General features: G+C 43.1%; 1 protein-coding gene across 1 annotated transcript in view; it reads right to left on the reverse strand.

Moving 5' to 3' along the window:
* SCARB2 (scavenger receptor class B member 2) overlaps positions 1-13,094 on the reverse strand; it is a 52,320-nt gene that overhangs the window by 22,136 nt on the left and 17,090 nt on the right. The window contains exon 2 of the mRNA XM_054486000.2: positions 11,990-12,147. Coding sequence (XP_054341975.1) covers positions 11,990-12,147 — 158 coding nt within the window. The remainder of the gene's footprint in view (positions 1-11,989; positions 12,148-13,094) is intronic.

A 13,094-nucleotide genomic window follows, 5' to 3' on the forward strand; every position in this document is an offset into this window, starting at 1 on the left:
TTTCAGCCCCTCTCCCCTCCTGGGAGGTTGGGGGGTGGGGCTGAAAGTCCCAACCGTCTAATCCTGTCCTCTTCTTTCAGGACCAGCTCCTATCCAGGAGCCATAGAGGCTGCCAGTCATCAGTCAATTCACTAGCATACAAAAAGACACTTATCACTTAAGCGATTCCAAGGATTTTAGGAGCTGTATGCCAGGAAATGGAGGAAGACTAAATATCTATTTCATCATATCACATGTCTATATCCTATACTCTGTCAAGTGTATAGAAGGAAGCATACTTCATATCACATATACACATATCACACATCATATCACACTAAGCACCAAGCTATGCCCACTAATCCTATAAATATCTGACCCTTGTGTAGCTCTTCAAATAGTTTAACCCACATTATTTTATTTTATTTTATTTAATCCTTACAAGTCTGTAGTACAAATACAGCATGTAGTACTGCCCCACTTCACAGTTGGGGACACAGAGCACAGGCAGAAGAGTGAGAACTTGATCCCAAGTCTTTCTCATTAGCACAAGGTGTTCCTCCCTCTGTATGAGACAACCTCTCCTAACAGGTACCTAAGAAACGCCTGCAGGATGAAACCAGCTAATGCCTCTAACAAATGCCTCTAACCAAAGCCAAATCTAAATGATAAATTACACGCCCTTCCAGTTTACAAAGAATATATTAAAAAATTTGATAGACACTTCTGTGTTAAACCACTTACACAGCTTGAAGTTCAGTGTTTGCAGTGGACTTTTCGTCTGTTAGACAACCATTCTGCTTTCTGCTGGTAATAGCCCTGATTTCCTTTCCTCTCTTGTATTGTACAGCTGTGTAAGACCATCAGTCAAGGGTGCTATGGGACCTGAGCTCAACCAATTCCTTTCCTCTGGCCTCTGAATCCTGAGCACAGTGCCTCAAGATAGAAAACACAGTAAAAGAGCCAGGCGTGGTGACATGTACTTGTAGTGTCAGCTACTTGAGAGGCTAAGGTGGGAGGATGGCTTGAGCCCAGGAGTTTGATGTTACAGTGAGCTATGATCATGCCACTGCATTCCAGCATGGGCAACAGAGCAAGACTTTGTCTCTACCAAAAAAAAATTTTTTTTTAATTTAAAAACAAGAAAACTCAGTAAAAGACAGGATTCCTCCCAGTGGCAGACACATGATGTGATGATCAATACACTCTCGTGACCTGGATCTTTAAAGCTGCCCTGTATCCTGCTTTTGTCTTCCAAGCTGCTTTCCTTGATTCTGTTAACCTACTTTATAGCCTTCAAATAGATTCCCCTTTAACTTAAATTAGCCAGAGGTAGTTTATTTTGCTTATAACCAAAGACCCTTCACTTAGAAATCATTAACTCCACCTTTTTATAGATAAGGATATGTGGATTCAGGACCAATCGAAAGTGTCAGGGCCACGTTTAGAATCCTGGTGACCTCACCTCTCATCCAGGGTATTCCTTGATTTTACACACAGGTTAATTCACAGTAATTTATTGGAATATGGAGGAGGAGAGGAAATTTCAAAGCCAAACTTTTGTGTAAGCCAAGGCTGGTGCCTGCAGAGAGGGGCATATTGATCAGTTACTGTCCTACAAGATCAAAGAAGACCAAAGGAACTTTCAGAAATACATACAAGAGTTTGAAAAAACAAAACAAAAACAACAACAAAAAACAAATCAAATTTTCGGCCTAGGCAATTAATCAAGGAACTATACTTAAAAGTGCCCGGCATGGTCCCTGGTATTTAGTAGATGCTAATGAATCTCAGACTATAGTGTAACATTTGTGAATTACTATGATGGTCCTTGTCATTAAGAAAAGGTTCAGTTATGCTCCATGAACTATTTAATCAGGCAGGAAAATTCATGGTTGGTTTTAGAAATAATTTTAGAAACAATAGACTGAGATAAGGAGTAGAAATCAAAAGGAATAATTTTAATTAGGTGGAAAATTAACATCTGTATATCTAATTCCTCAGAGGTGTTTGATAAATTGGATGCGTATAATATTATCACAGAATCATTATCTTTCAGTCATATTGGTTCCTTCATTCACCTAATCCTCTGTTGAGAATTACTATTAAGAATTAATTGGGCATACACTGGATACAAACTAGACTGAGATCTGGCTGGTAGGGTTGACATTCAACCCCGGTTTCATCTTATTCACTGCTTCTGTGCCTCAGTTTCCTCATCTGTAAAATGGAGGTAATAACGTACTCACCTTGTAGGGTTGTTGTGAGAATGAAATCCACATAAATCCAGTTAGAACACTACCTGGCACACCTGCTGCTTAGGAGGGATTAGCTACTGATACCATGTGCAACGGCTTGTGCTAAGCTCTTGAGATGGTGCGACGTTAAGTCCTGGGTCTGGTTCTCCAAGAATCCACAGTAGAGCATGGGAGACTGCCTTCAGAGGCCACCTCCTTCACAGTAAACGCACTGTGGGCATACAGAAGAGGGAGGGATGGCGACTGGAAGGGGACTCCTGCAAAAGACACTTTTGCTTGATTCTGGAAAGAGTTGGCTTCTGCAGGTGGGAGGGTGAAGGGGGTGTTCCAACAGAGGCAGCGGTGGGGCGAGGGTGGGCAGCAAGCATGAAAGCACTTCCCATGTGGGGAGTGAGAAAGCTGTGGTCCTGGAGGAGGAGGACACGCTTTAAAAGACCATCACAGATCCAGGCGAGGCTGGGGTGATGAACACATCAACGTGAAAGGAGTACTGAAGTCCTACAGTGACCATGGAGAAGAGGGAAAGCAAGGGGAGCCAGCCAAAGGCACAGGCTGAGGAGCCTCTACCCTTAACTTTGAGTACGCTGCCCGCTCAGGTAACTGAAGGCAGCAACCTCTAGATACAAGCAGGATACTGAGAAGAAGTGTTAAGAGCAGGGTCGGGAGAAGACTCACCCGCTTGTTGACAGTGTGCAAGAAACAGTTTTACTCCTTTAAGATGGAAATATCTCCCTGGTCTCCCTGTCCCCAGGCAGTAACCCACAGGCTCGTGCAGGCAATTCACCTAATGTACCACGTGCATTTAAAACTCACATATACCTGGTCACAGCCTTTTGTGCATGATAAGAGGTGTGAGAGATCTTTTTCTATTTTTTTTTACTTCTGAGCAGTTTAAGGATTTTTTTTTTTCAAAATCTGTTTCTATTTTGGCAAAACAAATACAGTTTTAGCTACCAATCTAAAAACACTATCAGAGAAAAGCAAGGCAAGTTTAGAAAAAAGGAGAAAGCATTCTTCTATAATAATGGAAACAATGATCATGGTGTTCCTAAATTTTTTATTGTCTATGTTAAAAAAAATTTTTTATACAGCTTGGCTCAGAGACGGTTAAAGAACTAAAGGGTTAATAGGACAGAATTAGACAGTATAAACAAAATTCCTGCCTTTGCTACATTGCAAGGAAGACACTTAGATCCTGAAGAAATTAAATGTGGAAAAATAGAACTATAAGAAAATCGACTTGAACATCAAACCATTGAAGGGAGTAAGACTTTTAAAGCTCAGACATGATAGAAATGTTGAAAAAGAATAGACTTGACTACAACACATTTTAAAAATTAACAAGGCAAACAATGGAAAAACAGTTGCCCCAAATGAAACATAAAAGGTTCACAGAGTGGCATGAACACTCCAGAACCCAGATAAGCAAATGGACAAAGGACAAGAACTAAAAGTGTGGAAACACAACTGGCTGGCAAACATGAGGAGAACATTCAACCCATGAGGTAACCAGAGGAGAAAATGAAAATGGATCTACATGTTCAGGAAAGGAACAGTTAAGTGTAGTAATAAATTTACTCTATTAAATATAATCATCATTAAAATTCATTTGTATGAAGACCAAAATATAACATCGAAAAATTCTATGCTATAACATTAGGTGAATAAAAAACATGTATATTTTGTATATGTACATGCATATGTACATAGTATGATAACCATCTAAAACTCATCCATGGAAAAATGGCCGAGAAGATATCCACTAAAATGTTAGTTAGCACTGGTTATTTTTGAGACAGTGAAGCCATGGATTAGTAGTTTTTGTTCAAAACTTTACTGCATTTTCAAGTTGATCTTTAGTCATTATATACATGGAACACATATATATGTGTAATTTTTATAATATAAAATATAGTTTACACTCTTAAAGATAATGCTGTATATATTATATATGTTGATTATATTTGAAAATCCAGTATTACTTGATATCAATGAATAATAAAATAACTTAAGATCTAGCCCTTACATCTTTTTAAATAATACAAGCCTAAAATAGAAATGAATAATCCAAACAGCAAACTAAGAAACCCCAAAATAAGATATTTCAAGAGATACTGTAAATTTAGCAAATGCTTCTTAGAAATATGCAAATTAATTGGAAGTGCCCTTAGACAAATTGTTTTCTTTTTTAATTCTTGAAATGTTAAATGGTAGGCAAAATAGAAAAAGGTATCTGACAAGACAAAAAATAAACCTCAAAAAGGCTGCAGAAGCCATGGGATACCACAACTTTGATACAAATTTTATACAAATATGTCCCTGAGCAAAAGGATCATGAGGCCAATGAGCCTTGTATTCACAGACCCATTCCAGGGCTGCTCAATCTGCAGCTTTACAAAAATGTAAATAATACACTCCATTCCTTAAACCAGACTGACTGGCTGTTATCAACATTTGGAATGCCCATCATCTTTTTCCAAAAACATTACTATTCTGAACTCCCCAATATGTGAAAGGTTTGGGAAATGTGCCACTGTAAATCCTGTGTCAGATAAGTTAGGCCCTCCACAGCCTTGCTTGGAGGTTCCCCATCTCAGAGGTTTCCCACCACCACACCAATCCATACTAACTGGTGAAAGGGGCTACATGCCCTCCCCTTCCTTTGCCCCAGGCCCCCTGGCATACAATTGATGGAGTCAGCTGACTCAGTTGGGAGAAAACACTGGAGCAGAAGCTTCTGGAATGTTCTGTCTTATCCAGCCTAAACAATAGCATCATAAAGCCACAAGTTACAGAAATCAAATCCAGTGAATGACCGCAAAAGGCACATGTAGAGACTAGCAGGCCCCATAGAGAGTTTGGACAGCTCCCTAAAAAGCCATGTTTTTCTACAAATCCCAGATCTCACGACCCACTCAGCCCTGTAAGGAGCTCTTAGCAGCCTGCACTGCACATATGCATATTCCTAACAAAGCCATTCATTTTCAGGGCCTGATTCCCCTTTCTTGAACCTATATTTGGGTTTCCTGAACTAAGTCCTATGGTTCCGGCTATTAGGTGGGTGCAAATGTGTTTTTTGTCATTACTTTTAAATACTTATTAATAATTGTGTCCTATAGTGTTAAACAGTTTTTCCATGTGTCCTATGAATTTAAACCACAGTTGAAGATGTTTAATTCACATATTCCACAAATATTCATTAAATAGTAGACAGAGACGAAAGGACTTGGTCACTGCACCCCATGGAGCTTCCAGTACATTGGGAAGAAAGACAGATACCTAAGCCAATTCTTAAAATGCAATTAGTCACTGTCATAATGGATGCACATATTTATTAGTCTGTCCTCATGCTGCTAATAAGGACATACCCAAGACTGAGTCATTTATAAAGGAAAGAGGTTTAATTGACTCACAGCTCAGCATGGCTGGGGAGGCCTCAGGAAACTTACAGTCATGACAGAAGGGGACACAAACACGTCCTTGTTCACATGGCAGCAGCAAGGAGAAGTGCCCAGCAAAAGGGTTTTTGTTTGTTTGTTGTTGTTGTTTGAGACAAAGTCTTGCTCTGTTGCCCAGGCTGGCATTCGGTGGCGTGATCTCAGCTCACTGCAACCTCTGCCTCCTGGGTTCAAGTGATTCTCCTGCCTTAGCCGGTGTATGCCACCACACCCAGCTGATTTTTTTTTTCTTTTTGTATTTTTAGTAGAGACAGGGTTTCATTATGTTGGCCACACTGTTCTTAAACTCCTGACCTCAAGTGATCTTCCTACCTTGACTTCCCAAAGCGCTCGGAATATAGGCATGAGCCACCGCACCCGACCAAAAGGGGTTTTTTAAAAGTCCCTTATAAAACCATCAGATCTCGTGAGAACTAACTCACTATCAAGAGAACAGCATGAAGGTAGCTGCCCCCATGATTACATTACCCCCCCACTCCGGGTCCCTCCCATGACATGTGGGGATTATGGAAACTACAATTCAAGCTGAGATTTGGCTGGTGGGGACACAGCCAAACCATATCAACATACCACTTTACAATTGCTATAAAGTGGTATACTTGACACTTTTTTTTTCTTTTTTTTTTTTTTGAGACAGGGGTCTTACCCTGTTACCCAGGCTGGAGTGCAGTGGTGCAGTCTCAGCTCACTGCAACCTCCATCTCCCAGGCTCAAGCGATGCTCCCACCTCAGCCTCCCACGTAGTTGGGGCCACAGGCACATGCCACCACGCCTGGCTAATTTTTTGTATTTTTGTTAAAGATGGGGTTTTGCTATGTTGCCCAGGCTAGTCTCGAACTCCTGAGCTCAAGTGATCTGCCCGCCTCAACCCCCCAAAGTGCTGGGATTATAGGTGTGAGCCACCATGCCCAGTCTACCTGACATTTTAAATAAGATGTAACAGGAAGAGTATCCCAAGTCAGGCAAGTCTCAGGAGGAGACAGCATTTGCACTAAGTAAGATGTAAAGGTCAAGAGAGGTAGTGCTGAGGAATTCATTCTTGACTGAAGCAACAGCATGAATACTGGCAAGGTAGTGTGTCTGGGGAGCTTATAAATCATGGGTGTGGCCAAGCATGGTGGCTCACGCCTGTAATCCCAGCATTTTGGGAGGCCAAGGCGGGTGGATCACTTGAGATCAGGAGTTCGAGACCAGCCTGGTCAACATGGTGAAACCTTGTCTCTACTAAAAATACAAAAAATTAGCCAGGCGTGGTGGCCGTGCCTGTAATCCCAGCTACGGGGTAGGCTGAGGCAGAAGAATCACTTGAACCTGGGAGACAAAGGATGCAGCGAGCCAAGATCGCGCCACTGCGCTCCAGCCTGGGAGACAGAATGAGACCCTGTCTCAAAAAATCATGGGAGTATGGTTGGAATTATGCTGTCTAATAGGGCAGCCACTAGCCACATGTGGCTATTGCACATTCAAAATGTGGCTAGTCTGAAATGAAATGTTCTGTAAGTATAAAATGCACACAGGATTTCAAACACAGTATAAAAAAAGATTGTAAAGTATCTCATTAATAATTCTAAATATTGGTAACATGTTGGAATGACACCATTTTGGATAGTTTGCAGAGTCTCCATCACATCTTAAGGAATTTCATTTAAAAATAACAACAACAACAAACAATGGGACACTTAGATACTGATCCTCGTTCAACTTCTAATTGTTGCCAGCCAGAGAGCTTAAAATACAAACTTTCTCTACCCAGTACACAATGTTTCCTCAGGCATAGAACACATACGAAATGGCTTTTTAAAATGAGGACCCAAGTATTTTCTTAGATTTCTTCATATAGCAACAGGGTTCATCTTTATAATTCTACATATTGACTTGTACAGACTAAAACAATTAATCCACGAAGACCAATAATACAGTTTTGGTGTCCCCTCAAAATCTCATGTTGAAATATGATCCCCAATGTTGTAGGTGGGGCCTGGTAGGTATTTGGGTCATGGGAAGGATTCCTCATGGCTTAGTGCTGTCCTCGTGATAGTAAGTGAGTTCTCACGAGATCTGGTTGTTGTAAAGTGTGGGACCTTTCCGCTCTCTTGCTCCTGCTCTGGCCATGTGATGTGCCTGCTCCCCTTCTCTTCCTTCCACCATGATTATAAGTTTCCTGAGTCCTCCCCAGAAGCCAAGCAGATGCCAGCATCATGCTTCCTGTAGAACCTGTGGAACTATAGGCCAATTAAACCTCTTTTTAAAGTAAATTACCCAGTCTCAGGTCTCTCTCTCTTTCTTTTCTTTCTTCTCTCTCTCTCTTTCTCTCTCTCTCCCCTCCATCCCTCCCTCTCTCTCTCTCTTTCTTTCTTTCTTCTTTTTTTTGAGACAGGGCCTTGCTCTGTCACCCAGGCTGGAGTATAGTGGCATGTTCTCGGCTCACTGCAACCTCTGCCTCCCAGGTTCAAGCAATTCTCCTGCCTTAGCCTCCTGACTAGCTGAGAATACAGGTGGGCACCACCATGCCAGGCTAATCCTTGTATGTTTAGTAGAGGTGGGGTTTTGCTGTGTTAGCCAGGCTGGTCCCAAACTCCTGACCTCAAGTGATCCACCCACCTTGGCCTCCCAAAGTGCTAGGATTACAGGCATGAGCCACCATGCCCAGCCAGGTATTTCTTTATAGCAATGTAAGAACAACCTAATTTAGAAAATTGGTACTAAGAGTCAAATATTGCTATAAAGATAGCTGAAAAATGTGGAAGCAGCTTTGGAATTGGGTAATGGGCAGAGAAGGGAAGAGTCTGGAGGGCTCAGAAGAAGACAAGAAGATGAGGGAAAGTTTGGAGTGTCTTAGAGGCTGATTAAATGATCGTGACCAAATTGCTGACAGTGACATGGACAGTGAAGTTCAGGCTGAAAAGGTCTCAGATGGAAATGAGGAACTTATTGGGACTGGAGCAAAGTTCACATGTGTTATGCCTTAGCAAAGATCTTGGCTGCATTGTGTTCATGCCCCAGGGATCTGTGGAAGTTTGAACTTGAGAGTGATGATTTAGGATATCTGGCAGAAGAAATTTCTAGGCAGCAAAGCATTCAAGATGCCGCCTGGCTGCTTCTAACAGCCTACACTCAGATGTGGGAGTAAAAAAAATGACTTAAAGTTGGACCTTATATTTAAAAGGGAAGCAGAACACAGAGGTTTAGAAAATTTGCAACCTGTCCATGTGGCAGAGAAAGAAAAAGCATTTCGGTAGCCTGGGCAACATAGGGAGACTCTGTCTCAAAAAAAAAAAGTTAAAAATTAGCCAGCATGGTGGCACTTGCCTGTAGTCCTAGCTACTTGGGAGGCTGAGGCAGGGGGATCCCTTGAGCCCAGGAGTTCAAGGCTGCAGTGAGCCATGATCATGCCACCGCACTCCAGCCTGGCAACGGAGTGAGACCCTGTCTCAAAAACAAAACAAAACAAAATATTTTTGTGGGGAGATAAATTCAAGCAGGCTGTAGAGCAACCATTGCTAAAACGATTTGCATAACTAAAAAGAAGCCAAGTGCTGAGAGTCAAGAAAATGGGGAAAAGGCCTTGAAAACATTTCAGAGATCTCTGAGACAGCCCCTTCCATCACAGGCCCTGAGACCTAGGAGGACTGAGTGGTTTCAGGGACCAGGCCAGGGGCACTACTTCCCTGTGCTGTTTCCCACATCCCAGCCACTCCAGCTCCAGCTATGGCTCAAAGGGGCTCAGATACAGTTTAGGCCACTCCTCTGGAGGGTGCAAGCCATAAGCTTTGGCAGCTTCCATGTGATGTTAAGCCTGCAGGAACACAGAGTGCAAGAGTGAAGGAGGTTTGGCATCCTCCAGCTAGATTTCAGATGATGTATGAGAAAGCCTGTGTGCCCCAGCAGAAGCCTGCTCCAAGGGCAGAGCCCTCAAGAGAACCTCTACTAGGGCAGTGAGGAGGGGAAATGCGGAGCTGAAGGCTCCACACAGAGTCCCCACTGAGGCACTGCCTAGTGGAGCTGTGGGAAGAAGGCCACGATCCTCGAGACACCAGAATGGTAGAGCCACCATCAGCTTGCAATTTCAGCATAAAAAAGCTACAGAGGCGGAGCTGCCTAAGGCCTTGGGAGCCCACCCCTTGCACCAGTGTACTCTGGATGTGAGACATGGAGTCAAAGAAGATGATTTTGGAGCTTTATGATTTAATAACTGCCCTGTTGGGTTTCAGACTTGCCTGGGGCCTGTAGCCCCTTTCTTATGGCCAATTTCTCCCTTCTCAAATGGGAATGTTTGCCCAATGCTGATACCCCCATTGTATCTTGAAAGGAAATAACTTGTTTGATTTTACAGGCTTATAGGTAGAAGGAATTCATTTCTAGATGAGATCTGGGACTTAGGACTTTTGAGTTAATGCTGGAATGAGTTAAGACTTTGGGGGACTATTGAGAAGGGATGATTATATTTTGACATGTGAGAAGGACATGAAATTTGGAGGCCGGGGTGGAATGATATAGTTTGGATGTTCCCTCCAAATCTCATGTTGAACTGTAATCTTCAGTGTTGGAGGTAGGGCCTGGTGGGAGGGTTTGGGTCATAGGGGAGGATCCCTCAAGGTTTGGTGCTGTCCTCACAACAGTGGGTGAGTTCTCACGAGATCTTGTTGTTGTAAAGTGTGGCACCTCCTCACCCCTTGCTCCTGCTTTCACCGTGTAACGTGCCTGCTCCTGCTTTGCCTTCTGCCATGAGTAAAAGCTCCTTGAGGCTTCCCCAGAAGCCGAGCAGAGCCAGTGTGCCATGTGTGTACAGCCTGCAGAACCGTGAGCCAATTAAACCTCTTTTCTTTATAAATTACCCAGACTCAGGTATTTCTTTATAGCAATGCAAAAATAGCCTAATCCAACTAATAGTAAGAGCAAACACTTAAGTATCACTAATTATGTGCTAGGCACTAGTCTAAGCACTTTATACGTAATGACTCATTGACTCAATCTTTGTAACAATCACGTGGAGGAGGTCCTATTTTTATCCCCATTTTATAGATAAGGAAATGGAAGCACAGAGAACTAGTAAGTTGCAGAGGCGGGAATCAAAATGGGTCATCTGACTCCAGAGTCAGAGCATGAGCACCAAAGACAGGAACTAGGATTTTTATCTCTGAATTCCCACCACTGAGAATAGTACTGATTCATGGCACATCAATCAGTCAGCAATAATTTATTGAGCAGTCGATTACAACAGAATTGTCAGGCATTTTTATCATTCAGCAGTTTTTAAAAAGAAAGATCTTGTTGTCTGCTTCCTCTATTAATTTGTTTTCTAACGTGGTAAGGAGAGACTTTATTGGAACGATTATTGTGTGGGAGAGGGAGGAGGTATTGTAATAGGGAAAAGGGGAAGATTGCAACAGAGAAAATGCTCTGATTCAAGCGTCTCCCTCTACTAATCATTTAAAAATGATTAAAGGGATCCTGATTCCCCAGTGTTTGGAATTGGTGGTCACCAGCAAAGACTCTAACAGCCTCTGCTACTTGCTTATTGCTTATACCCAGGATAGGTGGAGAAAAGGAGTGGGTAAGAAACAGAAAGATCTGTCCCAGACAACAGTAAATTCTGGAACTGCTTTAAAACTAGTTATGTGGGGCATGGAAATGGAGGGAGGCCCTAAAAGTCACTTAAGAATATCAAGCGGTAGCCGGGCATGCTGGTGCTCATGCCTGTAATCCCAACGCTTTGGGAGGTTGAGGCGGGAGGTTCACTTGAGCCCAGGAGTTCAAGACCAGCCTGGGCAATACAGCAAGACCTCATCTCTACAAAAAAAAATTATCTGGGTGTGGTGGTGAACACTTGTAATCCTAGCTACTAGGGAGATTGAGGCAGGAGGATCACTTGAGCCCAGGAGTTGGAGGTGGCAGTGAGCTATGACTGCTCTACTGCACTCCAGCCTGGGCAACAAAGCCAGACCTTGTCTCTTAAAAAAATAAAATAAAATAAAATAAGAATATCAAGGGGCAACCTTAAAAGCGTCAGGGTAAGGAGTAACTCTTCATGGTTTAATAATCACAGTCTGCCAACTCAGGAGGAAACCGCTGCACTTCAAAACACAACACGCTGAGACTTGGCCCAGTCCACAAAGCCATTCTCTGCTGAGGTTTCACACACACATACAAAACATCAGCAGCGTTTCAGACAATGAAATCAGAAAGTGTGCTCCCACACAGCCCTGGAGCTTTGCTCTTGGGAAGAGGCAAGGACTCAGGCCATATTGGGGTCACTCTGTATTTCTCGCAAGATAGGAGGTGGTCAAGACTTACCTGTAGGTGTATGGCCCCACTTCTTCCACCCGAGGGGTCTCCCCTCTGAGGATCTCCTCTGGATTGGTGACATTGAAGAAATAGAACTGAGTATACACTGGCAGAGGGGGCTTCTCCCACGAGTCAAAGGCCTCGGTACCATTCCTTAACACAATTTTCTAGGAAAAAACCAAAAGGAGATTTACAAACATGTAAGGCAATGGTTGGCTTTAAACCCAAGAAGCAGAGGAAGGGACGCCCCCTATTCTGACCTCCTAGATCACTATTTTAATCATTTCACAGGCATTCAACTGCAGTCTCCTGAGAACAGGGCCATATCTTACACCAATAGAGCCCACAGTTCTAATAAGTCAGAGAAGGCCTTCGATAAATATTTGTAAAGGGGCCGGGCCCAGTGGCCCACCACTTTGGGAGGCCAAGGCGGGCAGATCACTTGAGGTCAAGAGTTCGCGCTTAGTCAACATGGTGAAACCCCGTCTCTACTAAAAATACACAAATCAGCCAGGTGTGGTGGTACGTACCTGTAATCCTGGCTACTCGGGAGGCTGAGGCAGTACACTTGCTTGAACCTGGGAGGTGGAGGTTGCAGTGAGCCAAGATCGTGCCACTGCACTCCAACCTGGGTTACAGAGCAAGACTCTGTCTCAAAATAAATTAATTAGTTAATTAATTAATAATTGTAAAGGAAGGGTACTAAAGATAGCACATGGGCAGAAGCATGAAGCATAGTGTTTCCAAAACCTAGGGCACAGATTGAGTGCCTAAAGGGCCTGCTGGCTTTGTTATTTTTGAAGATTCCATGGATGGTGTATCTTCTGTAGAAGTTAAGCAATTCTGAAAAGCACCATACACTCTCAGTTTGCCCAGATGAGAGAAGAACAAGGGGAAGGGCCCAAGAAGACCAGTTTTGGTCCTTTTTCAAGTTGAACCTCATCCATCCCTACCGCCTCCACCACCAGGGGCTTTAGATCTCCAAAAACCCTAAAATGGAACTGCCTATCCCCGTTTCAAAAACCAGGAGGCCTAGCCTCACTGAGGTTAGCTGACAATGGAGACTGCACTCTGCACACAATCCCTCCTGCACTTTCCACCCCTGTTCTGTGTT

The sequence above is a fragment of the Pongo pygmaeus genome, chromosome 3, assembly GCF_028885625.2.
Source record: "Pongo pygmaeus isolate AG05252 chromosome 3, NHGRI_mPonPyg2-v2.0_pri, whole genome shotgun sequence".
Classification (NCBI taxonomy): Eukaryota; Metazoa; Chordata; class Mammalia; order Primates; family Hominidae; genus Pongo; species Pongo pygmaeus.